Raw genomic sequence first — 21,190 nt, forward strand, 5'->3', positions numbered from 1 at the left:
TGAGCCTCACCTGGAGTGCTGGGTCCAGTTCTGGGCTCCTCAGGACAAGGGAGTTACTGGAGCAGGTCCAGTGGAAGGCAACAAAGGTTTTGAGGGGACTGGAGCATCCCTTGTACAAGGCAAGGCTGAGGGATCTGGGCTTGTTCAGCCTCAAGAATGATGAAGAGAGGACTGAGAGGGGACCTCATTAATGTCTAGCAGTATCTGAATGGAGGGTGTCAGAGGATGGATCCAGGCTCTTCTTCCAGGTACCAAGCAACAAGACAAGACACAATGGGCAGAAACTGAGTCACAGAAAGTTCCACCTGAACGTAAGGAAGAACTTCTTTACTGTGTAAGTGACCCAGCACTGGAACAGGTTGTCCAGAGAGGTTGTGAAGTCTCTCTCACTTGAGATATTCAAGAGCTGCCTGGACACAATCCTGTGCCACGTGCTCTAAGATGTGAGTGAGGCCTCTGTGCATGAGCAGGGAGGTTGCACCAGATGACCCATTGTGGTCCCTTCCAACCTGACCCATTCTGTGATGCTGTGATTTATTTTTTAATTATGTATTTACACAGTAGCAATCTAAATATAGTATCTGGTTTGGGTTTCTTTCATTTTTGAGAAGTGGAATGCAGTTTGAGTTCTTCTTACACAAATCTTGCAACTCCTGCAATATATAAGTAATGTATTCTGAAATTGCACAGTTGTCCTTAAATGCTCACAAGGAAAAAGATCTATTAGGTTTTATTCATAGTTTTTTTGGTCATAGGATAGGCTTCTGTGTAAAGTAAACCAAAATGAAAGCATTAAGATTATTTTACCCACAGTGATGACATGTTACTGCCTATATTACCTCACAGCATGTCACAAGACATCATTACATGCTACTGAGTTTTATTTCATTTATTCCAGAATCTCATCAAGGCACTTCAGTTTAAGTATATCAAAAATTAAAAAATCACTCAGTACCACAAAGCTCTTTAAAGTCAGATTTCCATAAATTTGCACACTACTAAACATTGGTGGTGTTAAGCAAATGAGAGCAAATAAGTACATTAAAGTGGAAACATTACTTAAGCAAAGAGAAGCTGTTCTGAACCATTTCTATCATTTTCTATGTGGTCTGACTTAATTTTTTTTTTTAATTAAAGAATGGTTCAAAAGTGCCTGTGGGTAATCAAGAAATTATAAATTAATTTTTAATTCTTATTTTTGCTGGTTCAGCTGGAATTATAGTTCTCTTAATCTCCTGAATTTACCATTTTTCTGCTGTTGCCATAGTGAAATCAGGTAGAACAGGCAAAGCTGTACTTCTTCTTCTCTTTGAACTTAACTAAAAATAATGCTTAATCTATTGGTATGGCTTTAGAAATAGCTTTTAAAAATGTTAATGTGGATTTAGCAGCTGTGGAAACAGAGATAGTCTTACCTCAAACTGTAAGTTCTATTGGCCCTCAACAAAAATGCAATACCTGTGCAAGTTTTCCTTTAGCAGTTCATCCTAGTGCTTTACACCTAGGGAGGCTGGAGGGAAAAAAATTTATATAAACCTGCATCAATTTATACATCTTGATGTCATGTACTTCTGAGCAGGGAAGGACTTTAGGACAGCTGGTTTTTGTGACCGGGCAGCTTGTTTTTGTAACCAGGGCAAAATATACCATACTGTTTGAAGTGATAATCAGTTTGCACCACTTAGCCTGATGGAAATAACTTTGTCACTGGGTAATTCTGCATAACAAAGACTTAGTAGTGAAAAGCTCCAAATACCATTGAGAATTCATCTCATTCTTCTGGAGGATGGTGCCAGACTTGCTGAGTATATTTGTATTGATGTGTAGTAATATGTAACGTCTACCTGAGGTATACTAGTCTGCTGTGCACAAACCTACAAACTACAAAGTTGCCTCCAGTGTAGAAATACTGATTTGTAAAAATATGATACCTCAAAGGTACAGAAAGACAATTTTAAATCTGTGGCAAAAGTCAGTAGTTGATACAGAAAAATCCTAGAAATTGAAGTAGTTGAAATTGCATAAATGTTCTCTCTTCCCTCTTATTTATTGACTCTATTTTCCTCTTTTTGGTGTGTGTTTTTGGGGTTTGTTGGGGTTTTTTTATGCCTTCCAGTTAATAATGGTCTAGCTTGAACATGACCCCCACCTCTTTTGCAAGAGTGCTATAAACTGAGGGGACTGACAAGAATCTTTTTATTGTCTATATTGGTCTTCCATTACTCAGTTCAAGTTGAAGGTGTCTTCAACATATTCAGTAATCTGTACTGAGGTTGGAGCAGATGGAAAACTTATGTCAGCACCTCTCCTTAAGCTGCATTAGGGCTGTTCCTGACAAGTGGATTTCTGTGAGAGACAGCTTTCTTGAGAGGTTCCTGTGGAATTCAGGAACCATTTTAAACTATTGTCCTTCCTTATGTTTAGAATGAATGGTGTGTTTTGATATTGCAATCACAATTATAAGGACAAGACTGGAAAATAAGCACTTTAAGAAACAAAAAAACCTTGCAATTTTTGGCTAACAAGGGACAGGGAGAGACAGCTGGTCAGAACAGATACTAATCTTATCACTTAATTTACTTACTCTGAGCTTCTATGCAATGTAAGAACCAAAAAAAACCAAAGTGGCTGTGCTCAGGTGGAAGTTAGCCAAGTCTCAGAAAGGTTGGTAGAACTCATTATTCATGATGTTTCAAGCTGCTTACATAAGCTTAATTTATCTTTGAAGGGAAAAGTGGTGTTTATTTTTCTTCTTGTTGTTACTTTTATTTTCTATTAGTTTTGCTTTTGTCTTAAAGGGAACAGAAATTGAACAGGTCTATGTGCTCAATAGGTCACACTTCTGGTTTTTTTCAAATGAGACTTCTAGTGCTGTCTTTGATACCCTTAGATGTCTGCAACCAACAATGTTCATTTATCTAGCAATCTAACAATTGCATGGTAAAGAAAGGAAAGGAAAAAAAGGAATAAGGAAAAGGAAAAAAAAAAAAGGAAAGGGGAGAAAAAAGGGAAGGGAAGGGAAGGGAAGGGAAGGGAAGGGAAGGGAAGGGAAGGGAAGGGAAGGGAAGGGAAGGGAAGGGAAGGGAAGGGAAGGGAAGGGAAGGGAAGGGAAGGGAAGGGAAGGGAAGGGAAGGGAAGGGAAGGGAAGGGAAGGGAAGGGAAGGGAAGGGAAGGGAAGGGATACAAGAATATGTGGTCCAGCTGTCTTCTGCTGTTTTCAACATGTATTTGTATGAAGGAAAATGTCAGTACTATGTGATTTTATAGTGTTGCAGACTTCTTCCTCAGTTCTCATCAGGCATGGATTGTAATATGTCGCTGACTAACTCAACTAATCTGCCATTGCTTTTAAAACTTCACAAGTGATAGCATTTTCCTCTGATTCTTCCTCTCCCTCCTTCTGGGCTCACTCCATCACCATGTATATTTTTATGTCTTCCTTTTGAACATAATTTTGTACCTCTTGTGAGCCCAGTAAAGTTCATAGTAAGTAAAGAATACTGAAACACAGTTGGGTTTAGTATTGATATATACTGAGAAGGGGTCAATAACTTGTAAATAAATCTAGATAGTATTAATTTTTCAGAAGGTCCATGCAGTAGAGCTCTATGTGTAGGTGTATAAATAGTTCAGAAGAGAGTAGGCAGAAAAGGGAAGTAGATTTCTTTGCTCATCCTCAGTTATACACTTACTTCACCTAATAATGAATGTAACACTTACTATAGATTGCCTTGGTGGTCTCCTAGATGTCTGAAACAGTCTCCAACTTGCACCATATGAAAATATCTCTTCTGGGAGACTGGGTATTTTGCAGGTGATGCACAAGATTTGTGTATCTCAGGATGCACTTTCTAACAACTTTCTTTCTCACAACTAATAACCACTAAATCCCAAATTAATTTCAAATATGAAGTGGGGTGGGACCAGTTTGGATTGAACAGACATTGGGTATATGAAACAACTGAGAGACAAGCTGAGGAGCCTCAGGCTTTACAAATCAGTGTGTGCCAGACAGAGTTAAAGTTTGCCAGCAGATTCCAAAGGCAGTGAGAATATTCAAGGTCAGAGGTGTTTGCCTTCCTTTTGGGTGGGCATCAGGTGCCACAGTAATGGGCAGCAGACATATCACTTCCTTTTTCATCTCTTCTCTGCTTAATACAGGTAGGTGACTTACATTTTAAGAGACAGTAAATTTAAGTATACGGCATCACACATAAAATGCTTCTGCCTGTCAATTATGGGCAATAGCATGTTTGGTAGTTAACTGCTAAGCAGCATTGTGTGGAGATACTCAGTGTGATTTACTATCTGGTCTCCTAATTCTCTGATCTGAGAAGTTGGAAGCGCAGATGAGCTGTCCTCCATTTGTTAATTCATCTCTTACATTGTTTTTTTTATTGCATATTTGAGTATAAGGATTTGAAGATACAGAATTGTCTAATAATTCATTCAAAATGTCTTGAGATAGCTTTAATGCTGGCCTCAAGATCTATGCTCAGAAAATACTAAATCCACACATATATAGTGCCTTTATTTATCAATATTTCTGCTAGCAAGATTTGCTGAGCAACTTTTCTGATAAGTTTGGTTCTGTTTTACAATAATTATTAAACAAAAATCTAATGCTGTAAGAGCAGTTCTGCCTCATTGGTTAAATGCACTTTAGGCATATCTTATCTTTCTGGTGAGCATTGACACCAGATAAACAGCTACACAGAAAGAAAGGATTGCTGCAAACTATGAGGCACTCACAGATTATTCAGATATCATCTTGCACTGGCCTTAGCATGGCCTGTTACTTTCAGCCTTAAAAGTAAACAGCTGTTAATCACCCAGTGGCAACATGAGTTGACCAGCCCTTCTGGCTGCCTGGACTTCAATCTAACAGTACTCAAAGGCTCTTCTCATCTTTTCTGTCACCCAGGATAAGAGGTATTTTGCAGCCAAGCATTCCTTTGAGGAGGCTGCTGTGAGTTTAACAAAATGTTTGAAATAACCTCAGTAACTCCTCTCAACACTGATCCACAGCTTCAAATGTGCAGAATCCAACAATAGTGGCCTTGCATCTGGAGTCTCTGGAGAGCGAACTAATGGCATAATGTTTTCTAAGGGAAACTGAGTAACAAGCAAGTACCTCAAGAATCAACATTCCTTGCCTGGATTTAATCACAAAGTGATGCTTTCAGCAACAATATGTGGAATAGTTCAGCAGTGCAAGCAACCATCTTTGTTCCCTGCTTATTCAGAGTGCCACTATTCTTGCAATGTATTAACTGGTAAATACAAGTAGCTCAACTTAAAATAGAAGCAGTACTGCTTTAGTAAACTAGTCCTCAAATTGCATGCTGTAGGATTGGAAGGGTGTTGCTGTTTTGAGCATTAATGGATTTACAAAACAGTGGACAGTAAAACAATGTGCTAACCCTGAGTTAGGAAAGACAAATACATAGATGCCACACCTAATACAGATATAATGTTAGACTTTCTCCACCAGAATGGAAATTTTGAAGCCTCTGGAAAAGATACAAGTTTTTCTTGTATTCTGCCTTTCAGATTTTAGGGGTTTGTGAATGAGATTATTCTACTTAGTTATGTCCCTCATCCAGGGTTCCTGAAGTCATTTTGCCCTGTATTGAAATAGTTGACTAATGTAGCATCCTTTTATTTCCCAGAATATTGCATTTATCTCCAAGTTATCAAACAACACACCTGGAACACTATCTATTATCACTTTTAGCCAGAGACTGGAACTATCTTCCCAGGTAGCCGAAATGCATTGCTTTCCAAGATGCATACCCAAGTGATCCCAGCTGGAGCCAGAAAAAGCTTCTGTGCACTCACAGCCCAGAAGTGGAGTGCATTTAAGGGTGGTCAGGCAGTGGAACAGATTGCCAAGAGAGGCTTGGATGGCCCATCCCTGAGAGTGTTCAAGTCAGGTTGGATGGAGCCCTGAGCAGACAGGTCTCAGTTGATGGCACCCCTGCGCACAGCAGGAGGCTTGGAACTAGATGACCTTTAAGGTCCCTTACAACCCAAACCATTCTACAATTCTCTGTTAAAAACTGTGGTCATTATTTCCAGGAAACAATCCAGCAGTATAGGAGTTAAAAGTCTCTTTTCTAAAATGCTGATGTGAGTATGATGTTAATTTTAAGTACATCACCCCAGTCCTGCAGCGCAGGCATAGGGTCACCTTGTAGAGTGTCTTTACAGCACAAAACCTTACAATCTGATGCAAAGAAAGCATCTACCTGATTTTTGAATATGCTGAGACTGAAAAAAACCCATATTGTTCCTTAAGTACACAAAACCACTTGAGAGTTGAGCATCTGGAATACTGCTAATAAACAAAACAAACAACAACAACAACAAAAAAAAGAGTATATTTTAGTAGGTGTTAGGACATGAACCAAGAGAAACTGAGAAATTCAAAATTCACTCAAGGCTTTCTTCTCTTAATGACAAGCTGCCTTGAAGCCAGTATGTGTTTTCTTTCTCACTCACTGCATCAGTCTTCACTTAGAAAGCCTTGATCCTTGTAAATCACTGTAGCCTTAATGTTATTTAATCATAGTTTTTAAAAGTTAATTTCCATGAGAACTGTATTTTTTTTAAAAAGCCTAACTTGTCACTGAGGATTATAAAAATCCTTTATTTGCCTGGAGAACAGTATTCAGATCTGAATGAAGAAGTGTAAGTGAAGAATGTGTTTCGACAGTTTGTTTATTAAAAATGTATTATGCAGCTAAAAGTTATATTGTATTTATAATATTTTCATGACAGTGACTTGCACAGTTTCTGGTGCAGTCTATTAATGTGCATTTAAAACTGTGCTATGGAAAATTCTAAAATATTTTAAATGTCCCCTTATGTCCACATAAATATCACTCGATTTGTTTTTATTTTTCAAAATGTCGCAAGCAATTAAATCATATTATAAGCTTGATGAAATGCTTCTATTTTATTGAAGCTTTAACTGTCTCATTGCAGAGGTAAAAAGATAACTAGTGTAAAAAAATTAATTAAGATTTAATCACATCTGAGTGAGGTGTAACTGTAGAGAGAGAGGCCTGATATTAGTTTCCATCCACCTTTTTTTCACCTGACAATTCTTACTTCCATATCAACTGCATATAATATCAGTTTGTGGCATTCATGGAAATGCCTAGTTTTCTCAACCCAAAGAAATTCCTGCTTTTAAGTTAAAACCTCCTTGTTAAATGGGAGTCTCACAAAGTATTAGTAGACTTTGACTTTTTCCTTGTCTTCAGTAAAAATAAGATTTTTCCCAGCTACTGTGGTAACATCAAAGCTTAAAGCAGATTAGGGTTTACTTGCTTAATTTTACCTTGAGCAGCATGAACTGGATGCCTGGATCCTTGAAACACATTATGCTGCTGCATCTGTGTGTGAGGCATGTAGTACTTGTTCATGCCATGGACAAGTTTCCTATTATCTTTACAAGTATGTCATCAGAACTTGTTAAACTTTTTTGAGCCACATTTGCAAGCAAATTTTTTTTTTTTTGACTCACTACTGTAGGAAGTCAGTGTTAAGTAGCTTAAGGGAGTTGGGCACAAAAATATTGCAGCCTTATGGATGACAGGTTAAGGATCAGATTTTGTAAGCAAAAATTATCATTCAGTTACTTGATTTGCTAAGTACTGGATTTTTTACTCCTTTCAACCAGATCTGATGAAGTCAAAGTAATACAGTGTGTGTGTGTCAGTGGATCACAAAATCGTGTGGCGGATTGGAAAACTGACAGGAATGATAAAACTCCACCACCCACCGTTATCTTCAAATTGCATTCAGGGTGCATTTTTAAAATGCACTGTCTTAGTGCACAAGTACCTGTATTTAATTATAAACTCTGTGTAAATGAACAGTAGAAAAAAATACCTTGTTATATACAGTTCTGAATTAGGACTGCAGTAGCTGCCTAAGTGGGAAGTTTCTTGCTAATCGAAGTACATTTCTGAGCAGTGGCTCTTAAATGTTGGCCAAGATGTATAATGCTGTGTCATCTACAGCAGTAAACTGGTCTAGACATAAGGAAGTTGGCTGACTTATGCCAACTGACCTTATTTGAAAATGTGGTCTGTAGTTGTTGCTTACTAGCCTAGCTCTGCCAATTTGTAAATTTCTTCTGCTGACACAAATGAGACTTCTGCAAGTACACTAAAATAAAGCTGAGTATCCTTAAACAGTAAACTTATTATGTATTATTGTAGGGGGGGGTTAATTATTTTATCTTCAAGGTTTATTAGTACTACAAGTAAAACCTATTTACTCACGACTGTGATTCTGAAGAGCAAAGTTAAATTGACTTAGAATGTAATAATTTGCTTGTGAACTTTTGTAATTCCGCATTCCCAGAAAACAAGTAGTGCTATGCAAATGGTAATGCTCTGGTTTGCTTTATATTTAAAATGAAAAACAAGGAGACAAAGCCAGCTTTTTAGCTGGCATTGAAAAGTGAGGGACTAGTATGCAGTCCTTAAAAGACACATTCAGGTGTGACCTTCATAATTAAAATTATCAACCAGGTAGACTGTTATACTTTTGTAACATGAATATTTGGCTGCATCTATTTGATAAAATACTTGTTTAAATGCATGCATATTAGAAATAATAATTCATATGCCAGCATTTTCTTATGAGAGTCTTCTGGAATTCAAATTATTTACGTTATGCTGAGATGCATATAGAACATCTATAACAAATAGACTAATAGTGAATGAAGTGAACATGTATATAAAAAAAATTCCAAGCTCTTTTACATTTCTGTTCAGTATCAAGCTGTGTGTTGAAAATGCATTTTTCATAAAACCACATGCAAGGTTTTGTGATCGTGAAAAAATCACCTCACAACAGCCACATGTCTAGGCAAATACTTAGAAGCTGGTATGGACTTCACACAGACATTCCAGAAGAAAGACATTACTAGAAAGTAGTTTCTCTTGAAGTGAAGTAGAATATGTGTGAGTTTACTAGGCCACTTAGATAAATAAATAAAAGTCTTTTTTCTGTTCTAGCACAAAACTGGTTCAACTGGAGGGCAAGTTAAACTCTGATTCATAGTTTACTTAGTTGTGTTCTTTCCCTTTTTATTTTAAGGCATCTCTTAATTTGTTGTTGTTGCTGGGATTTTTTTCTGAAGACAAAGAACCATTTGGCTTTGGGTTACCTGAATTTTGCCTTCTGACTTTACAGTATATCTCTGTGAAACTCCTTTCCAAGACAAAACTCAGTGTCCCAGGATTATCAGTGTACCACTTTAGCTATGATTTTCTTTCAAAATTTATGTGATTAAACCAATACAGAGTTCCTCTGAACAATCTGAAATTAGTGCAAACCTGACTTCCTTAGAGCAAATAGTATTGTTAGATATAAGTTTTATCTAAAGAACTTGTTGAGACTGCAGCTATATTTAACTACATTCAAACTGTATTTTTCTATCTCAGGTGCTTCAGTTGATTTTTTGAAAGACACCATGTGCTGCCTTTAGTACTTAGACTAAATTTAGTCATTTATTTCAAGCCTAATTTAGGCCTAAAGCAATCCACAAGTTTTTTAGTGCTGCTCTCCTCTTGCCCTGCCATGGGGTCAGAAGCCTGTGTGCCTCCCCTTTGGCACTACTGGTACTCACACCCCTAGTGCCCCTGAGTTGGCTTTGGCAGCCTCGTAGTCAGTCACAACTTCTAATGTCAGAACTGGACATTGACTAGACTGGGATTTATATCATGGTAGCTACCTATCAATTGACTGTTTTTTAAGTAAACTGGTGCAACCTCTGTGGATGATTTTCACTTGCTATTTATTGTGTTCTTGCATCTGTATTTCCTCTTTATTCTATTTTTACTGCATGGAATCAACCAATCCTCAGTTACTTGGATTTCTTTTCAGCTTTAAAAAGAAACCGCTAATAAAAGTAAAGTTCTAAAAGTAGTACTTTCACTGGAATAGCTAAAATTACAGTTTTGTATAACTTTTGGACATATTCCTTTACACCTAAGCTTTTCACACCTAAGAACTAAAGACGGGGAGAAGAAATACCAGCATATTTTCAGGGATTTAGATATTTTTTTCTAGGAAAGAAGAAAATCCATAGGAGTCCAACAGTTTGTTAAATTCTAAGGTTGATTTTCAATTTAAGCCTAAACTTTCTCAAGTGTGTCTTTCATATGAAATAAGATAACCTGGCCTGTCTTGTATCTATACAGTTTTAGAACCAAATTGGTACATTCAAAGATTTTCTATGCTCCTCAGAGCTACTGAATGCCTCCCCTTTCCATAGCAATACCAAGTATGCATTCTGTCATTTTAGTTCATTCTCCTGGGTAAACCACAGTCAGTCACTTAACTTGTTCAGTGTTACAACTGATGCAAGAAATCAATTTGTAGCTTTACTTTGTAATTCACAGCAATGACTTTCATTCCTCAGAGTGTCATATCTCCACTCGGGAAGGAGTCAAATTAAAAAAGTGTAGGGGGTTCTTACTTTTAGGTTACATTTCTCTATCTCACCCCCATACACAAAAAGGTTAAGTGTCTTTTCAAATTAAGGCAGCAGTAATTAACCGATGCCATTGTTTGTGGTTTGCCAACTCTGGGTGTTAATGAGAGAGAAATTAGCACTTAGCAGCAGGAGTTCCCGATAGTCAGTGGCAAATGCTTAATGGGCCAACAAGTTTATTCGGGTCTTAAGTACTCTGCACTTTATTTTGGTCTTAAGCACTCTGCACTTAAGTGCAGTAAACAAAAGTATGGCATGGGTTTTTATGTGATCATACACAGGAGCTTTATGATATAGAGCTATAATAGAACGAATGGCACAATAGAGTTGAAAAAGTGCAACCTAGACAGCACAGGGCAAACAGTTTTGCTGTAACACCACAGTCAGATGCAGGATTGATGGATGTTTTCATGCCGAAGATGTACTTGCTCCTGCCATTAACAGTCTGCAGATGTTCTTGTACATAATTTTATTATCAAATTTGGTATTTCTGAACACAATTTTTTAAGCACCTCCAAAATTGTGCTTCAGCTGAGGTGATCTGCTCACAAGACATAAATTAGCCTTTTGAGGCATCTCAAAATAGTAATTTTATTTAAAACTACAGTTTCAAAAAACTACTAAACAAATTACTTAAGCACAGTGCCACATGCATTTTATGGTGGGTGGGGGATTCAGACTGCCGCACAGCAAAATGAGCCCTTCAGAACTTGGTTGAGCAGCTGCTCATTAGCATCAGGATTTTACCTGGCACATGTGCTCATAATGAGTAACTACTTGCATACATTTCATACCTTCTGCCTTGCACAAAATAGCCCATTAGAAATGTAAGGTCTGCTCCCTATCTTCTGGGGATTTTTGCTTTTAAAATAATTTTGGTTAGTACATAAGTACATCCCCATCCGATTACCCATTTCTATATTTGCTTGATGTGGGAGCAGATATGTTGTCTGTGAAGTAACAAAAGTCAGGTACTCTCCTGGATCAGCAAACTGCTGTCTCTCACCAGAGGCTGTAAGCATCACTTGCCTTGGTCCCTCTCCCCTGCTTGGGTCTTTGGGCTTGCAGGTGCAGTGAGGTTCTGCACGGTTTGGCCCCACAGGAGCTTAGGCAATGGACAATGGAAAGAAGTCCATGGAAGCTGAAGTTGTTGGCCAACCAGATAAAATTAGGAATTGGGTATAGGCAGCATCATCCTTCATATTAGCCACTTTTTAGTCTGTACTGTATTTATTGCCAGGCGTGTTAGGATATGTTACTTAGTACAACCAGATGTGTCAGAGTTTTAGCCTTTCAACTTTCAAATATCACCTTTCAAATGCAAAAAGTCTGGCCTCATCTATGCTGAGGGTAATTTACTCTGCCACTGAACTGTGGCCACTTGGAGGTTGAAGAGTAGTAGCCATAGACCAAAATATTACAATGCTCTGCAGCAGTTTCAGGCAAGAGAGTACCACATCTAATTGAAACTGCAGGAGGAAGCCACAGGGGTTTCTTTTTCCTTTGATTCCTATTCCTTTACTCGAGCACATCAAATAGAGTTTTCTCCGCATTGTTGGAAAGAAACCACCCTCACGAAGCCAGTCTGGCACTACCCATGGCTTTGAGGGCTTGTATTGTCTGCTCAGTGGACATTTAGGTTACCGTGCCTCCCCTCGGCGCATATTTATTAAAATTAAATGTTAACAGAAATTGGCTACCATATTGGTTGAATCCTGAGTACAACTGCATATAAACCATTACATGACATTCTATTGAACTTTTTCTTGTACAGACGGTACCTAACAGCTCATCCTGCACTGTTGGTTTTGGCAAGTTCACTACAGCATATAATAAATCAAGGAAAGAAAAAGCTTTTTGGCCTAATGTTGTACAGACTGCTGTAATGTTAGACTACAGAAAGCAGTTCTGTTTTTAGACATCCTTTTATTAACCCAACATTCATAATTTATGATTCCACTGTAAAATTCCTGCAACACTACACCAGAAGTAGTGCTGCCCTTTAATTAAGTGCTCTCAGTAGGAAAAACGTGAAACTGATGTGCAAAACATATCGCAGTACACAGTGATTGATAGTGATTACTTCTTTATGAACCCAGCCTGAAGGTCTGAACTTCCTGATGGGTAAAATAGTCCATGGGGCTACTTCCTGAGATTGCCTAGTGGGGATCAGTCAGAGTTAGCAATATCTGAGGAATTCCTGAGGCACATTTCAGAGCCATTACAACACAAACTTTCTGTTTCTTCTGAATTGTGCTTTATGTTAATAATTACCTGAATAATAGCTCATTGTAGAGATTATATTTTAAGGATTCATTGTTATCTTCATGGTATTATAATTCGAATGAACTGGGGCATGTGTAAAACCTTGTATCTTTAATGTCTGCACACAGAAATCTAAAGGAGTAGGGTGCATGTCAAAAGAGATTTCTCTGTACATCACAGTTACTGAATGTTATTTAGTATTTAATACATAGGTATCTTTTACTGACATGTGCAGAAGATTCAAAAATAAAAAACTGAAATGCTGATGTGGATTCTATGAGTCTCTAAATAGCATTTTTATTCCTGGAATCAGGTACTATTGACATCAATCAATTGCACATTCAAAATTTGAAGATTAAACAGAGGTTAAATACTCCCTCTAATTTTGCAGTGAAGTTACCAGATTTGCATTGGAACCACAGAGGTGAGAAATTGAAATCCTCCTAACACAGGTACATTAGTTAATTTTTCTTTTTTGTTTGATAGATTTGGCCCCGGATTAGTCATCTACTGGTACGGGTTTATTGAAGAGCTGGACTGCCATCGTGAGCGTGGTATCCTGCTCAAAGACTGCTTCCCTACTGACATTGTGACTCTGCGACACAGCATGGCTCAGCGCTGATGTTGGGAGGAAGAGGTAAATCCGGAAGCAATTTTACTTTCCTGCAGTGTAAACTAATGGCAGCATCTGCCCTGAACTTCAGCTGAACTCCTGCTGCCTGCCCTTATGCTACTGCTGCTTTACACAAACATATCAAGAGTTTCTGTTTTGCTTCAGACCTCTGTTGTGATCAGCCAAAAAAGACAGACACAACCCACTCATTATCAGCAGTTCTGTCTCTGTCAAACAGCTAGTTTCGAGATACTCATAATCTTTCTTCCTTCCGGATGGCTTCTTCAAGCATTCTAAACAAAGACAAAAATGCAGAGGCTGAAAGGTGGAGCTTTCAGTTCTTATCCCTGTTACAGAGTCACCTATAAAATTAAGTGCTTTTTATGAATTCATTATGTGCTAGTGATGTGACTAAAACACCTACAGTGATGTGGAGGTTTGGTGAAGACTGTTGTTTTGGGTCTTAAAACAATATAAGGCAAAGCTGGTAAAGCTCTAGTGGTAAGAGAGGATCGTGGCTGTTGCAGTAAATAGCCAGATTTGGAGATAATAATTGGCGTATGTGCTTTGTCACTATCTGATTGTTAAAATCAGCAGTGGAATCCCAAGTTAACAGTTAAAAAATAGGAGATTTTGGAAGGGAGTGAAAGCAAAGAACACAGCTTTTATTTTATGTATATAAGCCTGTGAAGTTTGGGGGTAGTGTGGGGGAGGCTTAGTAAGTATTTTAATGACTCAAAAATAACTCATGTTTTGTCTTTTTCTCTTCCTCACCCCCAGGGAATTTAGAAATTTTTCTTTAACTGACTAAGGAAGGAATCTCTCTTTACCCCTCCAGGTACTGTAGCAAATTTCTGGCACACTGAAGTCCAAAAGATCAACATGCAGGAGCTTTCTACGTGAGTTATTTCTGAAGGAGTTTGCCATCCTGGTGTTCAAGAAGGGGAATTTAAAAAAGATACAACAGTGCTTCATACTGGATCAGTTCCACAAGACAAATAAAGCACACAAATGGACTGAAGTTTCCTGCGTACTTGTTTTCTTGTAAGAGCCTTGTTTTTCTCTTGTTATCACCACCAAGATCAGAAGTTCACTGAGGTGGGTGTTAGCCCTTCATGAAGTTTTGAGTTCAGTCTCTTCTTTTTCCATCCACATTGCCACTCAGAGGAGCAAGATTGGGTCTCAGGTTTGTGCTCTCAGACATTTCTTAATGACAGCGGCTTGTTGGGCTTGACACACTTCAGTACTCTTCTCTGTGCTAACTATTACTCAGGAAAGGACAAAATATTTGAAAATGTCAGAGATTTGCATGTATGCTTATCATGTTCAGATTTTCTGAGAAGAAGAGCTATGGATTCAACTGTAGAAATAAAGGTCTGATAACAGTCTCCCTAAAGCACAAGTTGATGATCTTTTCCAGAAAGAAAGGGTCTCTAAAACATTACAGTGCATATTCATCACCTTTTTTGAGTTGAAGTGATACATTGTGTGCCTGTATGTTTTCAAAAATCATGTGCAGACTTTTTAGAGTCTTGCCTTGAGTGGAAAGGATATTAATCCTATTCAGGAGTTTTTCAGCTGTAGTTTTCAGATGCATACACAGTATTTTTATTTTTAATTTTTAGTTTTCACCTTAACACTTTCTAGTAAGTTTTAGACAGGAGTTTATAATTTTGACAAATCTTTCATTTTCAAGAAAAAATGTCTTTGATCTTCTAGTACTCTGTCCCTTGCTGCTGAGATAAACTAGTATAGCTCCACTGAGTTATTGTTGTATAGAGATATTTTCCTGGTTTTGAACGTGTTATAGTGAAGAGATTTGTTCTTCAAAAATATTCAAGCACCTGTAACTCATTTGCATTCAGCTGTTTAAGGTTTTGTGCCGATCTTATTTTACCTGACCAGCTGTAGGGTATCTGCCCGTACAGATTCACAGGAGCAGTCTGTGAATGTACCTGCCTTTTGCAACACACAAAAGCTACATTTAGGGTGTTACTCCCCTGGGACTTTTACCTATGGTTTAGGTTAGTGGAATGTGTAAAATCAACAAGAGAATAAAAAAGAAAGAATAACTGAACATTGTCATAGCAGAAAATTCGGAAGTAATGGTTGTTTTAGTGAAATGGGTTTTAAAGGCAAATGGTATTTGTTTTAGCTACTGCATATGCTTTCTGTTGTATGAAATAATTTAAATCAGCCTTTACATGATAGACTAATGCTGCTTTTTCTTTTTGAATAAATTAAATTTATCTGCACAGATGTTGAAAATTCTGCTAACCTTCATCAAAGCTTTTCTTTATTTGTTTTTACATTAAACAAATTTATGTGGAGACACACAGATAAATCAGTTTAGGCTTATATTTGTGTATTTATTCCTCTACCTAATGCTGTGATATAACAGGTTGGAAAGCAGTACAGCTGTCTTTAATCAGAGCTTTGAACTCATCTTCATATATTGCCCACTTAAAGAATCTGTATTAGAATGAGGATGAAATTAACCACAAAAGTCTATATACTGTACCAATTTCATTGCGTGCTGTCAAAAAAGCTTTGCCGCTACAAAAACTCTGCTGTGTCACGATTTTAAATGCTGAATGTAAAACATTAAAAAAAAAAATAGGACTGTTTCGTTTTACTGCTTGTATACTGAAAAAATAGCCCTTTATTTGGCTATTTTCTCTTTTTATCAGATGTAAACATCAACTTTAATATTAAAGAGGAAGGCAATGCTGTTTGTATGTGGGTTTTTTCTTGGTTTGGTTTTCTTAAATAATGTTGTGGCCATTAGAACCTTAACATTAAAACCAAATTCAGTTTTATGGAGTATTCTGTAGAGTGTGCTAATGAATTATGCCAAGCCAGAAAACAGAAGTGAACATAAAACTGAATGATGTTCTCACTGGCATATATAGACTTGCAGGCATCTGCTCTTACAACCACTGTTATAAGGCCTGTTCTGAGGTTTAGAAATTGATGTAATTGTACTGAGCAGGGAAGCGAAACTTCTTTGTAAAGAAGGAACAACACAATGGTGGGTCACACACTCTAGTATAGGAAGAAAACAGAGATTTTACCATTTCTGTATTCTGGGGTCACATTATTAGTATGAGTTTAATAATTTTTACCTAAAGACAGCTCAGAGCAGAAAAAATTTTGTCTAAAGCTGAAGAAAAGGGACCAAATGTCTTATTTGGCTTACCTCATTACATTATTGGTACTGGTAGTTCATGAATAGTTTTCATCCTGTTCCATTTGCTCATTCAAAAAGTCATTCTTTCTTGGTATTGGTTTTTGGATTTTTCCACCATCTAGACTACTACAAAAGACTGTGAATGCCTCTTCCCATTTTCCAGTCCTCCCCTTTTAATGTTCCATCTTATTTTAACCATTTCACTTTTATTTATTCAATATCTTCCCATTTGCTCATGTGTCCATTTGAAAAGTTTTCTACCATGTTTTCTACCACCTGCTTCTGTTTCTGTTACTACATCTGAAGAGTGCTGTTTCCATTTCTGTATACATTTGAACTGACCAACCATGTAAAGCAATTTTGCTCTTACTCTAATTTAAATAGCGGCTCTGGATTCCAGGGAGACTGTCCCCAAAACTTCCACATGGCTTTGCAATGGGTAACCATTGTGATGCTCTTCATACTCTTGGTATGAAACACAGGTCATTTCTGCAGGCTGGGAGTACTCACCAAACAGAGCACACTTTGTGCAGACTAATCACTCACTCCCCAGTTGAGAGTACAGTTGTACAAAGGACTTAGTGCTTCTGTGCTAATAGAAAATAGGCAAAGGAAATATTAGGAATTCAGCTGTCAAAGCATCTCTTTCATTAGGGAGCCTTGCCTTCTGTGAGTTCGTGCCTTTTTTGTGCAGTACTTCTGCTAGGAGATCGGCTGAAGTTAAAGATTTAGCTTTCCTCCTGTGGCAGCTCTGCTTGGTTCAGAGTGGAAAAGATGGCCTTCTCCCCATTTCCACATCACAGTCAATCTGGCAAGAGCCTATGCATCCTACAGGGTGTTGTTATTTACCAGAGTTGATAACAAATCCTCAAGGGTTAAAAAAAGCGCACAGAATTTGACTTGATTCTTGGTGTTGCTTCATCTGATGTAGTCTTACAATAGATAGCGTCTTCTAAAGGGATCTTCTGCTGTTAGATGGTGGATACTGAACTAGGGTAACAGTTGTTAGAAACATGGGTTTGTTATTTCAAGGATGAGATAAATTACATTAGAACAAATGCTGCTCAAGTATCGATTTAATATTACAGAATGAAATGGGAGGCTGTTTGCAGAAACAATAAAAAATTCCTCCTATCATGTTATTCTAAGTCACAAAGGGTGATTTGTTGTGGATTTTCAGGTTATTCAGAAATAACCTTTTTATTACATTGACAAAAGAAGAAACCTCAAGGGCTTGCTCTTTACAGTGGTGTGATAGGAACCTAAAGTGTGCCTGTTGAAAAATGAACTAGCTAACAATGGGAGCTTGGCAGCAACCTCACCATTTATAGAGAAACCGTCTATCTAGTACGATCTGTATAAAGTAGACCTTGCTTAGGTTAGGGAAAGGTCACAAGTTACACAAAGTTTGGATAGTCTAAATGCGTTACTCAAAACTAACTCTCCTGTGTACAGTAAATATTAATTGAATCTGTATTATTAAAAACATGCCAGGATTCAAAAGATTAAATAAGGAAGATGTAATTATGAGCTACATAATAAACAGAGCAGTTTTAGTTCCTCTTGTATTTTTTACTTTCCTGCTATTGTTTCATATATGGCTGTTATACAAAGAGCAGCTGAGGTCACCTACTATAAATTATGGGTTTCATACAATAGTAATCTACCAAAATTATTCCAGAGCTGGATCAAAGAGCTTCAAAAAACTTTTCAAAAACTTTTCCACATAATAAAAAGACTCTATTTTGATGCCCTCTTTTTATGAGGATTTCTTGGTTTAGGGATAGGTCTTAGAGTATTCAGCTGCTTACATTGATATGGTGATATTTGAACACAGAGGATTTGCATAATTTGTTTGCAGCTTCAAATAAGCATGAAGTGGTAATATCAAAAAAACTCTTTAAATATATTACCTGGTGCTATTTTTTTAAGTGATCTAAGTAAAAAAAATTTTGTTTGTGTGTTTATTTAAGGAAGCCAGCAAGATTTCACATTTGATATTTCTTCTGTTTACAAACATACAAATCATATTTGCAATGATAACATTATTAAAAATGATAACAGTAATTCTTAGCAGCTCTCAGCTGGCATCATGCTCCTGCAAAGGATGTCTGTGTGCCCTCGCTTCTGGCCAGGCTTTCACCTAACGTGAACAATCACATGTCATCTGCACAGATCCATAGATGTGGCACTGCGGTGTCAGCGCAAAATGAAATGTCAATGCCGGCGCACGGAGACGGGGTAACGGTATTGAAACCATGTCAGTGCGTATCTGCAGAGACCACGTTACTCTGTCACTGTGATTTTGGGAAGATCACTTTGAAATGTTAAAATGAAATGAAACTAAGTCAATTAGGTAATAACAATTGAGGTTCAGGGATTAATTGAGGGCCTAAGGTGAAGCCAGTGGCCATTAACCCCAGCTAGTTATTAATTTTAGAGAAATAGAGAAATTTCCTTGGCTAAGGTTATTGTCATTATTATTAGAGAGTTGTGGGGGTTTATTCCCTATATTGTATAAATGCATTTTGCTGTTGCTTTTAATAGTGATGCACAAGATGTGGTGTTAAAGGGTAGTTAAAGGCATATTAGTGCTAAGTTAAGGTTTTTTAGAAAGTGAATCTACCCAATAGCAGACAACCACTTCTTTCTCATACAGACATTTAACAGATTTTTATTGATGTCCAGCTGTCTGCAAACAGACAGATTTACTATAATGTATTTACCTCTGAGTAAGGAAGGAAAATAATACCAACATGGAGAAATACTCATTTACACAGCAACAACTATTTGCATGGCCCAAGTCACTGTTAACTTAAATCAGACATAAAAAATGGTCAAACAACAGTATTAAATAATTATTTTTGAAAATGCATAAACAAGCACCAAGTCAAGGTCATAAACTTTATGCAAATTCAGTATTTCAGCATTTATGACTATAGCATTAGGACACAAATGTGTAATATATTATTATTTTATAATTTCAGTGAGAGATTCTTGCCAAGAGCAAGAATCTGTGGTTCAGCATGCTACACAAGACATAAAATCTGTCTGGGTCTCTGTCCTAAGGAGAGAAGGCAGGACACTAGATCAAAGGAAAGCAATTGTTTTCTTTTAAAATATTTATTTATATGAAAATTTGTATGTATATGATGATAATATAAAGCAAATATACACAAGCATTATTTTTGCTGCTAATAAATACCAACTACCCTTTCTCTTATAGAAGTCCCTTATATTTGCCCAGTATAGGTGTGTTGGTGGAGGTCTTCAGGAAAGGGCAGTAAATCAGCATTTTTTCCTGTTGCAGAAGGTGGTATCCTGTGTTTAAGCGTTGGTGAGATCAGGGAGACATTTCTGCAAGTTCAGTGACAGTGATGTTGAAAGAGCATGACATGGGAGAGGGGATGAGCTACACCTGGAGGAGCCCAGGCCCAGCCCTGCTGAGAGCCAGCAGCTTTCAGAACTTGACCTGGACACACTGGGGCTTCTGTCTCCAACGTGATGCTGCACAGTTGTGGTCTCGCCTCCCAAAGTGCCTCAGGGGTGCTGAGAAGATTTCTGAAAGGTCCTTGAAACTCCTAGTAAGAAGAGTACTGTGAAAATGCAAGTTTTATTATGAGAAAACATCTTTTATTAGGTATGGATGTATTGGATTTAATTTTTTCTTGTTAATTTTCTTTTGCTTTTCCATAGCAAGCATTCATGCCACACTCCATTTTGTATTTTGCCTCAGCATGATAGCTTCATAATGAATGGGAAAAAATAAAATTAGTTTGATCAGTTTATTTCCATACACACTTCAAGCAGCCTTATATTAATGTGTTGGGCACTGCATTACATACAAATGATAAAATACACTTAGAAAAAAATAGTCTGGCTACGCATCATAAAAAAAAAAAGTAGGCACAGTTGAGTCTCAAGACGCAGTTTCATCCTTCTTCTGAGGCACAACTGTCTATAGAGATCAGCTTAAATGTCTGTCTAATCTAGTCCTAAAAATCTGCAATTATGGACATGCTTAGAAAGATGATGGGAATCCATTCCCCTACCCATCTTTATTTAGTTAGAAATAGTTTTCCAATCTTATCTAAATCATTTTTTTGCTGTAATAAGCATGTTATATCTCATCCAATTATAAATGCATATGGAGAGTAAATCTGGTATCTGCTTTTTTTTTCTGACCATTTCTATATTTACTCAAAAAAACACCACAAACTCTTCCAGCATTTTTTCAAAGAAAGTTTTTAATGTTATGATTATATTTGTTACTCTATACGTGTCTCATGTTTTACAAACTCATTATGTACAAGATTTCAGGAAATATGTTCCTTCAGTGACAAGTTGGTATCTTCTATTTAGGCTGGACCCTTTATAATGCCCCCATCCAGATTCATCACAAATTCAGCATTTTTTTCTCCTATTATTCTTTTCCTTCTTGCACATAATATTTGCTAGTATATTTTTAGTTTTAACTTGCTGACTTCAAACTACTTCAGTGTTCTGTTTAGTTTGAATTTTAATCTCACCCTTTGGAAATAAATACTTGATTTGATTCACAAAGTTTTGAATGTGTAATTTGAAGTCAATAAGTTAAAGCATT

The 21,190-nt window shown here is 37.2% G+C and overlaps 1 protein-coding gene across 4 annotated transcripts in view; it reads left to right on the top strand.

Annotated features, from left to right (window-relative positions):
• CDIN1 (CDAN1 interacting nuclease 1) overlaps positions 1 to 15,994 on the top strand; it is a 124,551-nt gene extending 108,557 nt beyond the window's left edge. For 3 of the 4 annotated variants that reach the window (XM_084208053.1, XM_084208055.1, XM_084208056.1), the window contains 2 exons: positions 13,271 to 13,421; positions 14,236 to 15,994. In XM_084208053.1, the coding sequence (XP_084064179.1) occupies positions 13,271 to 13,406 (136 nt within the window). In that variant the 3' untranslated portion in view covers positions 13,407 to 13,421; positions 14,236 to 15,994. Of the gene's footprint in view, positions 1 to 13,270; positions 13,422 to 14,177 lie in introns of all 4 variants that reach the window. The other variant, XM_084208054.1, reaches the window with a different exon arrangement.
• Positions 15,995 to 21,190: the final 5,196 nt, after the last annotated feature.

Source organism: Fringilla coelebs (genome assembly GCF_963513975.1).
Source record: "Fringilla coelebs genome assembly, chromosome: 6".
NCBI lineage: Eukaryota > Metazoa > Chordata > Aves > Passeriformes > Fringillidae > Fringilla > Fringilla coelebs.